The 19653-nt window shown below is 38.0% G+C and overlaps 3 protein-coding genes across 3 annotated transcripts; 2 read left to right on the top strand and 1 right to left on the bottom strand.

Moving 5' to 3' along the window:
• The first annotated feature begins 655 nt into the window (after positions 1–655).
• On the top strand, positions 656–3020 carry LOC147545790 (nascent polypeptide-associated complex subunit alpha-like protein 1). Its single transcript, XM_086672910.1, has 4 exons — positions 656–999; positions 1544–1610; positions 2315–2445; positions 2534–3020. The coding sequence occupies exons 1-4, from the start codon at positions 937–939 to the stop codon at positions 2864–2866; spliced, it is 594 nt and encodes a 197-aa protein (XP_086529036.1). The 5' UTR covers positions 656–936; the 3' UTR covers positions 2867–3020.
• A 1031-nt stretch (positions 3021–4051) lies between these two features.
• LOC147545789 (uncharacterized) lies at positions 4052–9092 on the bottom strand. The gene is made up of 5 exons (XM_086672908.1): positions 8661–9092; positions 7169–7281; positions 6631–7002; positions 5207–5882; positions 4052–4516 (listed from the first exon to the last, which is right to left on the bottom strand). The coding sequence occupies exons 1-5, from the start codon at positions 8899–8901 to the stop codon at positions 4428–4430; spliced, it is 1491 nt and encodes a 496-aa protein (XP_086529034.1). The 5' UTR covers positions 8902–9092; the 3' UTR covers positions 4052–4427.
• A 2433-nt stretch (positions 9093–11525) lies between these two features.
• GTB1 (global transcription factor group B1) lies at positions 11526–19562 on the top strand. Its single transcript, XM_086672905.1, has 17 exons — positions 11526–11806; positions 11901–11993; positions 12155–12284; positions 12375–12459; positions 12545–12701; positions 12813–12939; positions 13022–13289; positions 13386–13601; positions 13689–13799; positions 13881–14267; positions 14348–14458; positions 14550–15329; positions 15644–15785; positions 15863–17028; positions 17108–17317; positions 17663–18152; positions 18930–19562. Exons 1-17 carry the CDS (start codon positions 11773–11775, stop codon positions 19376–19378), a joined length of 4956 nt encoding a protein of 1651 aa, XP_086529031.1. The 5' UTR covers positions 11526–11772; the 3' UTR covers positions 19379–19562.
• The last annotated feature ends 91 nt before the right edge of the window (positions 19563–19653 follow it).

The following is a 19653-nucleotide window of genomic DNA, read 5'->3' as shown; positions in this document are numbered from 1 at the left end:
TTTCTGCAATCGAAAGATAGCTGGAAGAAAAATGGTTATCGTAGGAAATTTGACAACATAAGCAATAAGAAACTCAGATGAGATTATTATTTCTAATGCTATAGGCTTGAGTTGCTAATGTTTCAAAGTCGTTTTTTTTTTTATTTTTACTCTTCATAACATTTATGTAATTATAATATGTTTATCCATTGCCGTCGTATCTTTTCCTCTCTTCCGCTTCATCTCACTCTATCATCTACCTCACTTTCTTTCTTTAATCTAAGGTTCCCCGCCCCACTGCTTGCGATTTTGATTTTTGAACTCTTTTACATCATTTTTCTTCCACTACCACTGCCACTACCACTACCTTGCCCACCGACACATAGTCTTCTCTCTCTCACACACACACCCTCTCTCCCACACTCTCTATTATGCGCGAAGGAGATAACCCTTTCGGCGGAATTTTGTCTTTGTATGGGAACTTCAGATCCAGACAGAGAACTGTCGACTCTGTTTGAATTTGGGTCCCCTAAGTTCTGCAGATACATAAACTACTTGAATAGAAGCTATCATTTGAAAAATGAAGATAAAAACTAACATATTAATTCTTCTTATTTTCAACAAAAAAAACATATCAATTCTTATACATATATTCATTGTTGCACAGGGAGAATATGAAGTGCCTCTAGAGTCTCTAAAAGTTGATTTTTCGTTTTCATCATTTGCGAGTTGCGAGCTTGGATAATGGGCCTAGGGTTGGACATAAAAGTGTAGGGACTAGTTGGTCATTTAGAGGAAAGATGAATGAATGATTGTAATTTAGAGAAGTAAAACTCAGACACTTATAAGTTGCTCGTCTATAGCTTCTCTCACTCTAGGGTTTGGGTAAGGGTTTTGTGTTAGACCTCTTTTGTACTAGTAGTAGTATTTCGTTTCTCTTTCATCCTTTCGAACACCATGACTGCCGCTCAAACCCAAGAAGAACTCCTCGCCGCCCATCTTGAACAGCAAAAGATCGATGTGAGCTTTCTTCTCTCTCTCACTTTATCTGTCTCTCTCTAGGGTTTGTGGTATTTTCAACCAGAAACCATGAAAACTAAATATATATAGATTAATTAGAGTATACATGCCATGTTTAATTAATCGGGTTAAATATTCAACTACCCATTATTCTACTTTGTTTCAAGGCGTTCCCTTTTTCTTGTTATCTGAAAGAAAAAAACCCTTTTTAAGCTTGATTTGGGAATTTGAAATGTCTATTTCATTAAAACCTCATTTCCCCATTTTCCGGGTTCTATAGTTTTGAGTTTAAGGAAGAATTCATAACTAACAACTATATTCTAGACTTATGCAGCTGGTTTATATTTGATATTTGTTTGAATCTGTGTTCACATTTAGATCCTTGATTCACGCCTAGTTTGTGAGTTGATTAGTTTGATGATATGTGCATAACTAGATATCGTTTTATCGAATGCGTTGGTTTAGCATTTCTGATTTCTTATTTGGGTATGTTCGCTTTTGGCGATAACATTATTTAATCAGGAGTTAAATCTCGTGTTTGCAGCTTGACGAGCCTGTTGTTGAAGATGAAGAAGATGACGACGAGGAGGACGATGATGAAGATGAAGAAGGTAAGCTAACTATTTCATACACGATGAACATATTGATGTTGAAGTTTTGTATTATACGTATTTTTAGAAAATGCATATGTATTTTTCATTACATTTTTATGAATTGGGTATATATACTGAGTATCTATGGTTTCGAAAATCTAGCAATTTATGGATTAACTAATTTCGGGGATTTTAAAATCTAGGAACCTAACGTCACAAGTTCAATTAAATATCTCGTGCTTTTGGTTATATCGAGTCTTTTGGCATGGTTTTGTGGTATGATTCTGAAGTCTGACTAGTGCTAAAATAGGTTAAATTAGAGTATTCATGGTTAGCAGATGGAAGTTTGCAGTAAAAGTCTATATTCGAGTAATATGAGATAGAAACAGGCAAACAGCGTCTAGGAGTTTGACTCATCATGACACAATAGAACCATTAATTCAATCGAGGGAAAAAGAAACTGAAACTGAAACCACAAAAGTATTTAAAAATTTCGGACTTGGTATTTTCTATATAACCAACCCTTATTTTGGGATTTCTTGTGTCGGGTCACTTTATTTGTTTAGAATAGTGCATCTAAGCCACTGGTCTTAATGAGATAGGAACAGCTGATTAATAGTCTAAGTTAAGAGAAATTGATTAATTTCTTTCTTGCTTATACCGCCGTTTTCTATTTCTTTTTTTCCGTTCTATCGTTATGAAACCTTGTTTATGTTTTGCAGAACATCAAGGAGAGGCAAGTGGTAGGTCAAAGCAGAGTAGAAGTGAGAAGAAAAGCCGAAAGGCCATGTTGAAGCTCGGAATGAAACCAATCCTTGGTGTCAGCCGTGTAACTGTCAAGAAGAGCAAAACTGTAAGCATTATATATATAGATAAAGTATTCGTCATTGTTGTTAATATACGTATATTTAACTTTATCATGTTTACTTCGATCTTTACAGGTTTTATTTGTCATCTCAAAACCCGATGTTTTCAAGAGCCCAACATCGGACACATATGTTATATTTGGAGAAGCAAAGATCGAGGATTTGAGCTCACAATTGCAGACTCAAGCTGCGGAGCAGTTCAAGGCCCCTGATCTCAGCCATGTGATATCCAAACCTGAATCATCTGCCGTGGTTCAAGACGATGAAGATGTGGATGACAATGGGGTTGAACCTAAGGACATAGAGTTGGTGATGACTCAGGCTGGAGTCTCAAGAGGAAAGGCTGTGAATGCTCTCAAGGCAGCTAACGGAGACATTGTTTCTGCTATCATGGAGCTTACAAACTAATATGGATTTTTGCCTTCAATCTTTTACAAAAGAAATTTGAACTTAAAATGTTTCAGTTTTGAGTGACAGAAGTTATCTGTGTTTGGATTTTTCGTTCTGAGTATCAGACAGGATATATGTCTTCCAATCATTTTATCTAGCCCTTGATTGTTTCTATTGTTTGTTTGCATGGTTTGCTGTATTTGTGTACCTTGGATCCTTGAGCTGGAGGATAATGTAAACATGGAGGAAGAAGACGAACGTCTTGGTAAAATGTTCAAATTCAGTCTATGGATTTTTAGAAGCTCATATATTTTTCATGAGCCCCTCAAATTCTTCTGTTAGCAATATGACAGTTTTTGTCACCTATTTGGGCAGGTGAACAAAGCAACTAAAGCCCTATGATTGAAAGTGCTCGTATTATTTTTCATGAGCCCCTCAAATTCTTCTAGTTATATATTTGTAGTCCCTTTCTTTATTCAACTTCTTCACCACCGTTGCCATAGCAGCCATCACCATCTCTTGCTCATCTCTTGCACCTCCACCACCCACCATCTCCTCTGTGTTTGTGAGGAGTGGGAGACGGTGATGGTGATAGATGCGTGGGGGGGAGAGAGAAAAGAGTCCTTTTCTTGAGATGACTTTTTCCACTTTAAGAAAAAGCAGGTTCAGATCGAAAACGTTCCCCAGAAAAAGAGTATAACTGAACAATATCGCTGTCAAGAAGATCGAAGAATGTAAGATTTTACCATAAACCAGAATAAACAAATGCCAGAGTGGTGCTGGTGAAGGAGAAAAGAAGTCTTATTTTTCGGTCACTCAAGCTACCCGATCTGCACTCTTTCATGGACCGAGGACTTGGAAACGCTATCAAAGATGGAACTTTGTAGGAAATCATGTTTTGATGTCGCAACTTACAAGGAATCGTGAACATAAAAAAGAAACACGAACGTTAATTTAGTTCTCTGTTTGGAGGGTAAGCTGAACATTGTAAGCATCAGTAACCCTAACCCTTTTGTTTGTCAAATCTAGAAATTCAAAGCTGATGATCTAAGATTCTGCAATTCAAATTCCTGTTCACGATTCAGCTCATCCTTGCAAGAGTAATAGGTTTGAGTGGGCAAGATATGACTGTCCATAGGCAACACTCAGACCTGCTCATGAACAGGGTTCTGCCAATATAAACGAAAATGCCCATGTATTATATTTGTTTTATCCTTACGGAAAGGCTAATTTTCTAATCATTTTTGCGGATTATAGTAGTTGTACACAGCAACGGCAAGGACAACATGTTATCAATGGCCTGCCACTTCTGTGACTTCGACCTGAAAAACATATCTGCTTTCACAGAATTATAATCATATATTTACAACACCACCACAAATTAAAAGATTACCCGCTTTCGGTTATTGTGAGATCGCCCTTTTGCGTTTGTTCCCACTATATGATGCTTTCTCCTCTCTTTGGTTTCCACTTGTTTTATACTTCAAACATCCTACTACTGATCAAGAACACCTCATCCCACCTTGTCCACACAAACATAAGCGCCTAATCTTGATTCCTAATTAGAAAATCTTATCTTTTACCCATATGTTAATAAACGAGCTACAAGAAGAGGAAGAAGCACAGCTAATGACCATCGAACATAAGAAATGTGACCTCCAGTGGAAACTGCAAGAAAAACAAGTTGGATTATATCATAAGCAGAGGAAGTGGACTTTGTTTGGCAAATGGGAAGCAATCAAAATGAAGGTTGTCTCAATAAAGATGAATTGGTAAAGAAATTTACGCGCCACTAGACTGAGCAACAAAAAGAGAGATTTTTATTCGTGGACAGGAAGCTGTCAAATAGTATAATCTCACATTTGTAATTTTCCCATGGATACTGGCAGCTAATACATGATATGTATTCTACAGCTCGTAGTTAAGGAGAACAATCTTCCATACGTGAAAATTCATATTCATGGAAAACAAGGCCAGTCTAAAACTTGAAAATCTAAATAAGTATTAGTTAAAACTTCAATGGCGAGTGGTGAGACTTGAGAGAAACAATTGCACTTCATTTTTAGTCGATTTAGGGGGTCCTGAAACAGGAATGTCTTCCTTTTAGATGATTTTCTATGAAGATAAAGGGTTCCTTGTAAAGTTATAAACGTAATGGACTTATGGTCTCTATGCTCTTCTGACTTATAAAAAACGATTTGTGCTCCCATATGCAAGCTTAAATAGTTCATTTCAATAAATAGGATACGGTCACAATTTTTTTAAAATAGAACAAAGGATGACTTAACTGATATGCAAAAAGACGACATATAACTAACTAAAAAAGTAGAAGTAAAGCAAAGTGATGAGAGAACTCACTTGGAGATGGCATTGGTGAGACAGATGGTGTTACGTCGGTAGATCTTATATTCGGTTTATTCTCACTTGATTGAGGAACAGGAGCAAAAACCACAGCAGGCACAGGAGAAGATGCAGGAACAAATTGTGGAGCTGGAGCAGGTGGTTGTACATTTGGACTTGGCGAGGCACCATGGTAACGAGGCGACACTGTTGGAGAAACAGTAGGAGGTAAATTACAATGCTTGTTTTTCCCAAGGCATCCCACTTGGCAACCCGGTGGTGGTTTCGCACTAGGAGCTTGCTGCGGTGCTGGTGCAGGTGCTTCTGGGAGCTCATGGTGGTTTTCAGGGGGGTGAGAATGGTGGTTGTGGTGATGGTGGTGATGGTGATGAAGGTGATGTTGTCTGCCACTTGGAAGAGGCATAGGAGCTGGACTAGGAGAAGGGGAACTACCCCCACCGTTGAGGGGGTGCTCCACAATGGATGAGAGAGTCACCTGCTTAACTTTGCCAAATACAGTGTTATTGAGACCGAGGTTGTTCCTGTCATGAGAACCTTTGATTGTTTGAGCTAACTGCTTCAATCTCGGAAGTGGAGGAGGGTTGTTCCCCACTGTCAGCAAAACTGTAGTCTGAATAGTAGTATTATGAGCCACTGTTGATCCCTTCTCATTTGTCAAGCTAATATACAAGTTCTGCATGCCAGGAATATAATCAAATTCTAGATGTTAGATTTTTTTTAAATGTTTTCTAATAATTTTCTCTATTGAGAAAAGTTGCACGAGAGGAAAATTCAAACCAAATCTACTATATAAATGATTTTTCAAACACAAAGCAATCACCAAAACCCATGGTGAAACAATGACAGGATCCGGGAGTTACATATACTGCCAGGTGAAAGACATCTAAATGTTTCAGCAATGCTGCACGATTGAGGCTACCAAATGCATTGATTATTTTGTACGAGGATCCATAGTATTTCATGACTATGCTAATGTTGATATCTTTTTCTTTTATTTCCATATGATATCAACTGAAAAGTAATTCTGGACGGATGGTGAGAGCATTTTCTTATGCAATAACTATATTTGAATAAAATTCCCATTATACTTCTGAATATTTTCAAGATGTCTTATCCATCAGGAGCATCTTTGGTACTTCTCCATTGAGGAACCTTGGATGGATTGAGGCAGCTTGCGTCAAAAATCTACAACAAGATCCGTATGTCCTTAGCTAGGAGTGGTTCTGTCTTCGACCATTGTGCCCCCTCATAGAACAGAAATGGGGGAAGCAAAGTTAATTAGGAAAATTATGGGTTATGCTTTCTCAGATATTGGCAAATTGTTGACGAGAAACATTTGAGTGACACAAAGCAGCGCTAACAGCAGAAAAAACTTAAAAGTGTAGATCAAACAACTGGAAGCATGGGTTAGATGACTATACCTCGTGCGAGTTTAGATGCAACCCTGACTTCAGTTGGTCCTTCAACTCATCGAAGTTTTGTTGGATTTGATGAATAGAGAAGTTTAGGGTGAAATTGAAAAGGCTCTGCACTTTTTGGAGAAGAAATGCTCGCTGCAAAGGGACTACTGTAATTCCTCCTTCAAATTTTAGAACCTCAAAGGAGCTAGCATCATCAAAGAGTGACGGACTCAAATGGAGATATTGTTGTTGGGTCACCAATGATACGAAGGTGGACTTTAACAAGCTTAAGCTAGCTGAAGATATATGTGTGTAGTTCATGTTTGGGTCAACAGCAAACATCACGTTTGTGGAGTTCGATTCATCCAAAGGTTCTAGAGATAAAACATTTACCTGTTTGGTGAAAATGTAATATTAGACAAGAGAGACAGATACTATATATATATATATAGAGAGAGAGAGAGAGAGAGAGAGAGAGAGAGAGAGAGAGAGAGAGAGAGAGAGAGAGAGAGAGAGAGAGAGAGAGAGAGAGAGAGAGAGAGAGAGAGAGATTATGTACCGTAGAGCTAGAAACACCTATCACTTCAAAGATATCATACTCAAGCAGCTGAATATTTGCATTCAGCAGTGAGACTGGCTTTTGCAGTTTGAACACTGCCACTACATCGTGACCTGAAGCGTCCATCATAGTTAGCACTTAAAGTGTCAAATGATAACATTATTGACTGAATTAGATCTATAGTTACAGTAAATGGTCAAATGAAAGCCTTGCATCTATTGCTACAAGAAAATTATTAGGTAAAATGAAAAATCAAGCTGAAAGTCAAATGGTATAGAGCGCATGGGCATTCTTCCTTCTTCCTCGTATTGAGAATAGGATGTTGTCAACTCGTGGTCACAAATTAAAGTAGCTACCACGTGACTTTAATGTTTACTAATGCTAAAACATACGAAGAGCTTCAGTAAAAAATCAGAAGAGATCTTTAGTTGTTCTTAAGCATGACTTGAGAAATAAAAAATCGATCTTCCTATAATTAAACATCCCTTGAGTAGATGTTGCTAAAAAGACTTATTACTGTTATTTGATGCACGGGAAACCTAACAATAGTTAGGAAACGCAATCATGAAGAACCAGTGTGTCAATACAATTACTTATTGTTACCTTTCTCTTTGGCGTACAAACCAAATCACTTTGATCGTTATTCACTGATGTATAGGGTTAACTTTGTTGTAAGAGACAGAAAATGAAAATCTAACTTCCCACTCAACTACATTTTTTGTTAAGGTACACCGAAGCACCAAAGAAATTTTTGCACTTCTGTTAGTAATCATTCAAGTGCAAAAGCCAAGAAGGCATGCCATTTCCCAGAGAAACCGAATGATCACTCATCCGGATAGATATGTGATTGCTTGTCGTAATTGCCCAGATATTTGTGGGGAATCCTGTCTCAAACCCGAATCTATAGCAAAATAAGATATACTCTGATCTATGAATTACATGGCATCAGAGAATTCAGAGCCATGAACACCAAACGCTAATCCGTATTTGTTTTATATTAGCGATTTTTGTAAATATATACGAAATCAGAGACTAGGGTATATGTAAGTGAGCTAAGTGATTCCAGAAACATCCAAACACAAGCAATTTTCAAATAAGCATGAGAACATAAAACTATTTCAGTTTTGAAACAAAAGTTTAGACCTTAAAACAAACATCAAGACACTGAATTGCAAAACTACTGAAGTTCATAATCTCCTTTACTTTCTTACCCGAATAAAAAACCCCAAACTAGGTTTTTTTTAACCTCATGGTTCTCCAAATACCGGTCAATAGATCCTATAAATCAGCTAAAAACCCTAAATTTGGTAAATTGAGAAATGTAAAACAACCACCCACAAAAAAAACACCCCATTACTTCATTCAAATTTTACAGTATCAACTAAAAATCTTATAATTAGATAATTTCAAAATTTAAACAACACACAATAAAGAATGTCCTAACCTAATTCAATTTATAAGAAAAATTTGACAGTAATCATGAATTTCTCACCTTCAAGTAACGAGTTTGGATCCAGATGAGTTCGATCTCTGTAATGATATAACGGCGGCACCCAAAATATAACAGAAAGAAAAACAGCAGCACTGAAAAGAAGAGCAATTACACATCTAAAATGAACGAACTTGGAAATATTTCGACATGGATTATTAGTATCCGCATTTTGATCTAATACCGAAATTCTAGCTATATCTGAAGAAGAAAGTGAAGATTCTTCTTCTTCAAATTTACCCATAATGGATAATAGTCTTATAAGTAGTTAAATTTCATCTCCCCTTTTAGTTGCCCTAATTTTAGTGAAAAGGAATCGCCATTTTTGTATAATAGTGAATTGAGAGCTTTAATTTTCTCAGTTGTTTCGAGAGAGAGAGAGAGAGATAAAGTGAGAGTGCGTGAGTTACTCCTTTGTTCAAAAAAGAGTAAGGTAATTAAAATAGGCACACGGGTCACGGCGCATTTAACTAATAAGACAAACCCCACCGAAGTTTATCCAAATAGTCCCCAATTTTGTGACCGGTTTCCTGCCTAGCCCTCTACTTTGTCAAAAATACTCAGATGGTCTCCTTTTTGAGTTACCGTTATAACACCGTTAACCAGTCATCAATTCTCTCTCTTCCATCTCATCATCTCTCTCTGGCACCTCATATTCTCGCCACCTCATCGTCTTCACCGGCGAAGGTCGCCGATCAGAAAATTTTCCGGTCGGCGACCTTCAAATATTAAATTTTTTTTTATTTTCTCTCTCCTCTCTCTCTCTCTAAACTTTTTTTTAGAGAGAGAGAGGAGGGAATAATTTTAAAAAATAAATCATATTTTTTTAATGTTTGAAGGTCATCGGTGAAGACGATGAGGTAGCTAGAATATGAGGTAGCAGAGAGAGATGATGAGATGGAGGAGAGAGAATTGATGATTGGTTAACGGTGTCATAACGGTAACTCAAAAAGGGAGCCATCTGGATATTTTTGACAAAATAGGGGGTCAGGCAGGAAATCAGTTACAAAGTTGGGGGCTATTTGAAAAATAACCCTAAAATAAACTCATGCCCATCTACCTTTTATTTTATTTGTCAAATATTATTGTCTATCTTTTATTGTTGATTCAATTATGTATCTATAGTCATATGTAAAGGATGACGATTTACAGAGAAATACAATCGTGATTGTACAACTGATTATTGGTACATATCGAGCGAAGTTGTGAGAAGTGGCTACGTGGTTGGAGCTCACAGGGTGAAGTATTTAAAATCTACCTCTATCTCTTTTTAAATCCTAACAACACTTAGTATTTTGCGTTAGGTCTTTTTTTCTTTTTCTTATTTGTTAACTATGATTCTCTATTTGTTCAGATTATTTGTTTTCGGATTATATGTTGAGCTCAGTATTGACCCGTATACACAAAACGGTATCCATTACTTTTATTTCAATTTTTATCGAATTAAAGATTTCGCATTTTTACAAATTATGTGAAAAAAAGTAGTCATTGACTTCACAAATGCTAAAAATAATCATTTACTTTTATTATGCTCTCTAGTTTTGAAAATATATAGATGGCACCTCTTATTTTCCTCAAGATTTACAGTATTGCGCATTAGCTAACCACGTAACAGTAGCGTATAATGTAATATACCCACCAAGTAGAATCTCGTGTGCACTTAACTTTGGTTGATTTTGTCTCTCAAAACAACTCACTACTATGTCATATTTTCGAGTTTTAAGATACGTTTGTTCCATTGAGTTTCTATTAAACATTGTGAGACTTTTGACAAGGATATGCATGTGTGCCTCTATTATGCATGTCCTTAACAATTTTAACCAGCTATATGTTTATATTGAGTTATCTCTAGAGAACAAATTAATGAACATTGTCTTTTTTCCTTGTGTATTTTTTCCATTTGTTATGGCGAAGGCAACTCTAGTATTAAAGTTACAACTGAGTTGAGATGATTTCCACGCCGCCCCGGTTCCCCACTCAAAAGGAACATCGCCCTGTCTCTATTAATTATATATGGTATAAATTTATAGTTTGACATATTAGGATGAACCGTTTTATATTATTGATAGCTTTGTATATTATCTTCCTTTATTCCAAAATGAGAAGGTATATGAATACAATATAATGTATGATGGGGTAAGATTTGTTGTGCCGAAAATCAATCTTGATTTATGGAGTGAAAAATTGGGATCCCAGAAATCTCTCATGTTATCTTTATTACATGTCAATGTGGTCATGTACTCGTGTTAAACATAATTTCAATTTTCTACATCATCGTCTCCATGTCTTTCTTATGAACTAAATCTCTTCATATACATTTTTTTTAGTTTCTCTTTAACTAAATCACTTTTATCAAATGCGAAATATGTGAAGTTCATTTTGGTTTTGAGTCACATTTTGACACTCTCCTTCAAGAATACAGGGTTTTGATCTTTTATCACAGTTCGGTCACGAAATAACCTAGTAAAGACTTAGAATACGTCCAATGCGAGATCTTATTATTACTAATGATCTAGAAACTAGAGTATTATTAGTAATAATAAGATCTTCTATCTGGTCACAAAATAACTTAGCTCATTTTGATTTCGTCAATATACTCCACTATTCTGTTACGATATTCAATTTTATCACTATTCACGAAAATTATTCAATTGGGTTAGAAAATGACCCATTTTCTCCAAAAGACACGTGTATATATACGTATCTCCATTGCTAAATATATTTTTCTTGTTATATATGACTTGAGGATAATTCGATATAATTATAATTACACACTTTTACTGATTAATGACCTAAATTTTTAGTAAGAGTTGCAAGACTATGAATCGGTTCCGATTCTGAACCGGTTCACTGGAGCCGAACTGCATTTCAGGACAACCGGTTACTCAATTTCCTTATATAAAGGAAGAAATACTCCTGCCCGAAGGCCATTAGTCTTCGTTCCATTTACACACCCTTCTCACTCACTCCCTCCCTCTATCTCATTTTCTCATAACTATCAGATTTCTAGGGTTAGGGTTCGTATTGTCTCTCAAATTTGTTTCAGTTTTATCATTCGCCGTTTCGTCTTTGTTAGGGCAAAGTTCATTTGCACCAATTTTCTTCCATTCCAAGCATGGGGGGAAGAACAGTCGTATCTGATGAAGAAGGTAAAAGAGAGAGATTATGAAATTGTTTTCGATCTATTTCTCGTAGATTTATGATTTTCTTTGCTTGACTGTTTTTTTTTTTCGTTTCATACAGATGAGATCGACGAGGGGGTTGAGAGAGAAGCTCCGGAAGATGATGCTGTCGATGCTCGCGAGAGGGATGACGACGAAGATGAGGAAGACGATGGTACGTATTACTGTGTTTCTTGTTCAATTTTTAAGATCAATGTGTTTTATCGGCAGAATTTTAGGGTTTAGTGTTGTATTACTTGGCTAGGGTTAGGCTTTCCGGAGCTATTTTGGGATTTTATTGGTTTAACAAAGTTTGTGTGATTGTTTTTTGAGCAGAAGAGGGCCAGGATGAGTACGAGAAGGATGGTTTTATAGTAGATGATGCTGATGAGGAGGACGAGCAGGATGAAGAAGATAGAGCAAGCAGTGATGACGGGAGGCAAAAGAAGAAGAAAAGGAAAAAGAGGTACTTTTACTATATTTGAAAACCCACTTTTCGCGCAAGGTTGTTACCTTGCAAACGAATACTTATTGCTTTATCATTGCATGATTTTAGGGAGTCTGAGAAGAATTACGTCCTGGATGAAGATGATTATGAGTTACTTCAGGACAACAATGTGGGCTTTCATCGTCCCAAACCAGTGAGTCTCCTGCTCCACCTGTATAATTTTGCAGCTGAGTTCATTTGCATCTTAATCTAATAGTTGGTATTATGAATGTGATTAGGGTGCCAAAAAATTCAAGCGACTGAAGAAAGCTGGGAGGGACAATGGGGAGGAAGAGCATACTGGGTTTTCTGACGATGAGGAGGTCGATAAAAGTGGCCGGAGTGGACGAACTGCAGAGGAAAAACTCAAACGCAGTTTGTTTGGCGACGATGAAGGTAAATTTAAGTTACATATCATTAGTTATGTTGGGAACATTGTTTATGTGTTATGCCCTTTTCTCGAGGTTTAGAGATTCTTGCATACTTAGATATGCTATCTCTGCCCAGGACCACATATGGAGGATATTGCTGAAGAAGAAGAACAGCAGGAGGAAGAGGAGGATGTAGATGACGGTGAGGAGGATGAGATGGCTGATTTTATCGTGGAAGAAGATGAGAATGGAGCTCCTTTGAGGTATATATTATTCGTTGTATGTGAGAAATCTTGTTTTGTGTATGTTGATCATGTTATTTAGTAGTTTGAGTTCCTATTCTAGACGGAGGAAGCCAAACAGAAAGAAATTAAGGCAGACTCCTGGAGTTTCATCATCAGCGTTGCAAGAAGCTCATGACATATTTGGTGATGTTGATGAGCTTTTGATGCTCCGAAGGCAAGGCTTTGCAAAGGGTGGCAGATATGGTGATTCTGAGGAGTGGAAGGAAAAGAGAATCGAAGATGAATTTGAACCCTTTATTCTCTCTGAGAAGTATATGACTGAGAAGGATGACAGGATTCGAGATATTGACGTGCCCGAAAGGATTCAGGTATCAATGAATGTTTGAGTATTTCGAGTTTCCCTTGAACAACATAACTCGGTATAAATGAACTTTTATGCTTTCATTTTTTTTTATTAATTGTAGATATCCGAAGAAAGCACAGGGCCAGCTCCTACAGATTCCATGAGTATAGAAGATGAGAGTGCGTGGATTCTTAATCAGCTTAATGCTAATTTGGAATCAGTTTTTGGCAATACGAGGTTTGTTGAATTGACTGACGAGGAAAAAGTGGAGGAGTTCAAAAAAATAAAGGAGGATATTGCAAGCTTGTTGGATTTGATGCATGATCAGAAGCTTGATGTAAGTACTCTAAAGTTTAGCTTTAGGATGTGTTTTAATAGTCTTAATCTGCGGGAATCACACTCTGTTTTTTTTACCTTGTGATAGATTCCCTTTATTGCTATGTACCGGAGGGAGTTATGTTCTACACTGTTGAAAGACCCAGAAGATGAAGCTAGTGGTGAAGATATGGAAAAACGTAAACTAAGGTGGCATAAGGTAATAAATGCAATGTTTGCAATTTGAGATTTATCATTTACCTTCTTTTTTTGCTTAGTGCAAATGGTTCTTCTCTTGCAGGCGCTTTGGGCGATCAAGGATTTGGACAAAAAGTGGTTGCTACTTCAGAAGCGGAAGAATGCTCTTCAGTTGTACTATAACAAACGTTTTGAAGAAGAATCTAGAAGGGTTTATGATGAAACAAGATTGAGCTTGAATCAGCAGCTCTTTGAATCAATCACCGAGTCCCTAAAGAATGCTGAATCAGAGAGAGAAGTAGATGACGTTGATGCCAAATTTAATTTGCATTTCCCCCCTGGTGAAATAGGTGTGGAGGAAGGTCAATTTAAGAGGCCTAAGAGGAAATCACAGTATAGCATCTGCAGTAAGGCTGGCCTATGGGAGGTAGCAAGTAAGATCGGTTGTAGCTCCGAGAAATTTGGATTGTACATCTCACTAGAAGAGATGGTAAGTATTAATTCTTTTTGTCATGCTCGTTTTTGTTGTTTGCGCATCCGGATAACCATAACAACTTTACTTTATTATAGAGAGTTGGAGAGTTGGAGGATGCCAAGGAAACTCCTGAGGAAATAGCTTCAAACTTCACATGTGCCATGTTTGAGAGTCCTCATGCTGTGCTGAGAGGCGCCAGACACATGGTCTGCATTCTTGTCTCATTATTTTAAGCTTAAGATCTTTGTGTTTATGAAGCTCGATTTATTCTGTGTTAAACATTGTAATTTGCAACAGGCGGTGGTGGAGATTAGCTGTGAGCCACGTGTAAGGAAACATGTCCGCAATATTTTCTTAGACAACGCTGTAGTTTCGACAAGTCCTACTGCTAATGGAAACATGGCAATTGATTCTTTTCATCAATTTGCGGACGTAAAGTGGTTAAGTGAAAAGCCATTGAGGAAATTTGAGGACGCTCAATGGCTTTTGGTCCAAAAAGCTGAAGAAGAGAAACTAATTCAAGTTACTATAAAGTTGCCACAACAAGTTTTGGACAAGTTAGTAGGAGAGTGCAACGAAAATTATCTCAGTGATGGTGTTAGTAAACCCGCTAAACTTTGGAATGAACAGCGCAAGTTAATATTGCAGGACACTCTTTTCAATTTCCTTCTTCCTTCAATGGAAAAAGAAGCGCGATCTGTACTAACTGCTAGAGCAAAGAGTTGGCTTCTTATGGAGTACGGTAAGCACTTGTGGGACAAGGTATCTATGGCACCTTATCAACGTAAAGAAGCTGACATTGGCTCCGATGATGAAGCCGCTCCAAAAGTCCTTGCATGTTGTTGGGGCCCTGGAAAGCCGGCAACCACTTTCGTTATGCTGGATTCATCTGGTGAAGTGCTGGACGTGTTATATGCTGGTTCTCTTAGCCTTCGTTCTCAGAGTGTGAATGACCAGCAACGGAAAAAAAATGATCAGCAACGTGTTCTAAAGTTCATGACTGACCACCAGCCACACGTTGTGGTTCTAGGTGCTGTGAACTTATCTTGCACCAGTTTGAAGGAAAATATTTTTGAGGTGGGAATCCTAGTACTTCGGTTGGAAATTTATATTGTTCTCCTTTTTGTTGGTCTTGCGTATTTATATTAGTTTATTATTCTGTTATGACTTCAAAGACAATTTTGTTAATTTCTTGAAATAACTGTGTATCCTGACTGTGTTGATCATGGATCTGGTAAGAGTTTTTCCTTGTGAACTGTTTTCGAAGCATAAGAATCCAGTGAAAAGAAAATAAGGCATTGGTATCTAATTGTTGGACAAGTTAATAAGACAAGCACATGCATTCACCCGAAGTGTTGTTTTTAACTTCTGATTTATATATTTTCAAATAGATCATATTCAAGGTGATTGAGGAACATCCTAGAGACATGGGACAAGAGATGGAAGAATTAAATGTCGTTTATGCGGATGAGTCCCTTCCTCGTCTCTATGAGAACTCACGGATCTCTTCAGACCAGCTACCTGGGCAACCAGGTTAGTGAATTTTTTATTTATTGTGGTCCTTGTATGCTTGCTTTTCTTACTGTTAATGTTTTACCTCTCGTTCACAGGGATTGTTAGGCGTGCAGTTGCACTTGGTCGTTACCTTCAGAACCCATTGTCAATGGTATCAACTCTTTGTGGACCGGGAAGGGAGATACTCTCTTGGAAGCTCTGCTCCTTGGAGCATTTTCTGACTCCTGATGAGAAATATGATATGGTTGAACAAGTCATGGTAGATGTTACGAATCAAGTAGGCGTTGACATTAACTTAGCTGCCAGCCATGAATGGCTGTTTTCTCCTTTGCAATTTGTTTCTGGGCTTGGGCCACGAAAAGCAGCCTCCTTGCAGAGGACATTAGTAAGAAATGGAACTGTTACTAGTCGCAGGGAAATAGCACCTTGGCTCAAAAGGAGAGTGTTCATAAATGCTGTTGGTTTCATACGTGTACGTCGAAGCGGGCTAGCAACTAACAGCAGTCAAATTATGGATTTGTTGGATGATACAAGAATTCATCCCGAGTCGTATGAGCTTGCTACTCGGTTGGCCAAAGTGGTCTTTGATGAGGATGGTCAAGATGATTTGAATGATGCAGATGAAGAAGCACAGGAGATGGCAATCGAACATGTGAGGGAGAAGCCGCATTTTTTAAAAGCACTGGATATTGATGCGTATGCCAAAGATGCTGCTGCGGATAAGAAGGAAACTCTGTTATCGATTAAAATGGAGCTACTACATGGCTTCCGAGATTGGCGTAATCCATATAAAGAACTTGATCAAGACGAGGAATTCTATATGATCTCTGGTGAAACTAAGGATACCATTGCCGAAGGGAGAATTGTGCAGGCAACGGTGCGAAGGGTGCAACCTCAACGAGTGAACTGTGTTCTTGATTCTGGTTTGACAGGGTGGGTTATGAGTGAAGATTATGCGGATTATAATAGACAGGTTGACTTGACAGAAGAATTGCATGAAGGCGATATTCTTACCTGCAAAATTAAATCCATTCAGAAAAACAGATACCAGGTCTATTTAACTTGCAAAGAAAGTGAAATGAAACGAGACCGGTATCAACATTCTCGAAACCGTGATCCCTACTACAAGCCAGATGAGAGCAGTTTACACAGTGCACAAGAGAAGGCACGTAAAGAAAAGGAGCTTGCGAAGAAACATTTCAAACCAAGAATGATTGTGCACCCCCGTTTCCAAAATATCACTGCTGATGAAGCAATTGAGGTACACCGTCTAGAATTTTTTTCATTGTAAATTCTTGTTTTAGTTACCTTCTTCTGATCATGCCATCGCCATTTGACAGTTTCTTTCAGACAAGGAAGCAGGAGAAAGTATTGTCCGTCCTAGTTCCAGAGGACCATCTTTTTTGACTCTTACCCTGAAAGTCTACGATGGAGTTTATGCCCATAAAGACATAGTTGAAGGTGGAAAGGATCACAAGGACATTACGAGCTTGCTTCGTCTTGGAAAAACCCTAAAAATAGGGGAAGACACTTTTGAGGATTTAGATGAGGTTTGTACTCTACTAATATATCTAGACACTTGTATATAAATAGCTCATTTTCTGTTCACATGTTGAGAACTTTTGACCGTGTTGTGAACATGAAGAGTATTCAAATGTTAGTGGTCCACTTTTGAACTGTTGTTCCTGATAGTGTTTAAAGTGACGAGTTAGTTATTACAAAGTAACATTTGTTTATGGATGTTGAGATGTTTAACTCTAACTTGCTGTTGTTTTTGTGACAGTGATTGTTTATAGGTATAATTTATTGTAAGGATTTTGCTTTTGCATAATGAGTATGTGCATGCTTGCTGGTGCATTACATTCCTCCTAACTGCTTTGCCTTCTCCATTGTAGGTTATGGATCGATATGTTGACCCGTTAGTAACTCACCTAAAGGCTATGTTGGACTACCGTAAATTTAGAAGGGGCTCAAAAGCTGAAGTTGATGATCTACTAAGGGTAGAGAAATCCGAAAGCCCTAACAGGATAGTTTACTGTTTTGGGATTTCTCACGAACATCCTGGTACTTTTATTTTATCTTATATAAGGAGTACAAACCCACACCACGAGTACATTGGCTTGTATCCCAAGGGCTTCAAATTCCGCAAAAGGTCATTTGAGGACATCGATCGTCTTGTGGCATATTTTCAGAAACATATTGATGATTTGCAGCATGAGTCTGGTCCATCAATCCGGTCAGTTGCTGCAATGGTTCCTATGAAAAGTCCTGGAAATGGGGGTTCCTCTGGAGGCTGGGGTGGTTCATCCAACAACAATGATGGTGGTTGGAGAGGCCATTCAAATTCGGATAGAGACCGATCTTCTACTCCGGGTTCGAGAACAGGTTAGCTTGCACATTGTTGGTACTTTGGTAGTAAATTTATTCCATCTGTTTTCTAATTAATATTAGTGGTTGGTTGTTTGCATGATAACCGAGGTCAATGTTAGAAAAATGGTCTTCTGCCTTAGGCTTAAGCATTAATTTGGTAAAAAAGAAACACCTGATTAGTTTCGAAAGGGAGCATGATATTGTTCCACTTCTTTACAATAATCTAAGTGTGTGCAACAATAAAATAAACCAATGTTGTTAGTGACTTAGTGTTGCATTTTCTCCTAGTTTGAGAGAAAATACTACATAAATAGCTAAATCGTAATATTCCAAAGAGTGAGTGTCCTTTCTTGGTACACTTAAACAGCTTGATGTCGTGAATCGATGTATAAACCTCAATCCTCCTCCCAAACTTAGGTTTCCTTTCCACTTTTTTCCCTCAGTATGATCCCATGAACGTGTGGCTGCCTTGTACACCATGAGACATTCTGTTCAGAGGTGTATGTCTCACATACAAGTCAGAAACTTTACTTGTTCCCTTTGATGTGCAAGGGTTGTGATGGAAATCCACCGAATCCAGTTTTACACCTTAGTGATTTCTCAAACCTGAATCTGTGTCATATAAGGTCAACATTTCATTTTAACTGAACTGTTATATTGATCTCCTTGCATAGATTGAGTCTCATTCTTAATTTTGTTTCGGCATGTTCATGCCTCTTGCTTTTTAACTAATACACATTTGCTAACACTTTCATTGTTTCTTTTTGTTTTATGACCTTATTGGATAAACAGGTAGAAATGATTACAGAAATGGGGGAGGAAACAGAGATCACCCAAGTGGGTTGCCAAGGCCGTATGGTGGTGGACGTGGACGAGGCCGTGGGGGTGGTGGATCATACGATGGTGGTAGTAGAGGAAATGACCGTGACAGTGAAAGACAGGACTCAGGCTATGGTTCATCCAAGTGGGGAGGCTCAAGTTCAAAGGAAGGAGGTGATGATGGGTGGGGCAGTTTCCCTGGTGCTAAAGTTCAGAACTCACCTGGTAAAGAAGCTTTCCCTGGTGGTTGGGGTGGTGGTGGATGGGATACAGCTGGCGCGAAAGGTGATGATGATGGTGGTAGTAAGTCTGGCTGGGGTGGAGGGTCATCTAAGAAAGATGAAGGCGGAAATGGGTGGTCAGGAAGTGGCGGTGACGGGGGTGGTGGTGGTGGTGGTGGTGGTGGTGGTGGATGGTGTTAAAACTTAAGAGGGGTGATGTTTTGTTTTTTGATGAATTAGAAGGATAACTTCTCTCCCCAAGTAGTGTGGGTTTTCTATTACAACTTGCTGACTTTTGTATATATACATATGTAATGACAGACCTAGTCGGTATTATGTATGACTCTTAAAATCTTTTGTCGTTATTATGTTCGACTCTAGTCAATCCTATCTTACTCCATGGTTCAATTTAGTTCTGAATTTTGTGATGAGGAATGGGGTGAAAGCTTAGCTGGTGGTTGGTTACAGGCTATTTA

This window comes from Eschscholzia californica, unplaced genomic scaffold (genome assembly GCF_041429995.1).
Source record: "Eschscholzia californica isolate CP2 unplaced genomic scaffold, dmEscCali1.0.p SCAF_4, whole genome shotgun sequence".
NCBI classification, from domain to species: Eukaryota; Viridiplantae; Streptophyta; class Magnoliopsida; order Ranunculales; family Papaveraceae; genus Eschscholzia; species Eschscholzia californica.
This window is presented reverse-complemented; position numbering and strand designations above follow the sequence as displayed.

What these genes read in the sequence shown, in the direction of transcription:
- LOC147545790 (XM_086672910.1), top strand. Translation starts at nt 937, where the DNA reads ATGACTGCCGCTCAAACCCAAGAAGAACTCCTCGCCGCCCATCTTGAA. An exon ending in CGATGATGAAGATGAAGAAG is followed by an intron (nt 1,611 to 2,314) that starts GTAAGCTAACTA and finishes TATGTTTTGCAG; the next exon opens with AACATCAAGGAGAGGCAAGT. An exon ending in CTGTCAAGAAGAGCAAAACT is followed by an intron (nt 2,446 to 2,533) that starts GTAAGCATTATA and finishes CGATCTTTACAG; the next exon opens with GTTTTATTTGTCATCTCAAA.
- LOC147545789 (XM_086672908.1), bottom strand. Translation starts at nt 8,901, where the DNA reads ATGGGTAAATTTGAAGAAGAAGAATCTTCACTTTCTTCTTCAGATATA. An exon ending in TCCAAACTCGTTACTTGAAG is followed by an intron (nt 7,282 to 8,660) that starts GTGAGAAATTCA and finishes TGGACGCTTCAG; the next exon opens with GTCACGATGTAGTGGCAGTG. An exon ending in TAGGTGTTTCTAGCTCTACG is followed by an intron (nt 7,003 to 7,168) that starts GTACATAATCTC and finishes TTCACCAAACAG; the next exon opens with GTAAATGTTTTATCTCTAGA.
- GTB1 (XM_086672905.1), top strand. Translation starts at nt 11,773, where the DNA reads ATGGGGGGAAGAACAGTCGTATCTGATGAAGAAG. An exon ending in GTAAACTAAGGTGGCATAAG is followed by an intron (nt 13,800 to 13,880) that starts GTAATAAATGCA and finishes CTTCTCTTGCAG; the next exon opens with GCGCTTTGGGCGATCAAGGA. An exon ending in TGAGAGGCGCCAGACACATG is followed by an intron (nt 14,459 to 14,549) that starts GTCTGCATTCTT and finishes AATTTGCAACAG; the next exon opens with GCGGTGGTGGAGATTAGCTG.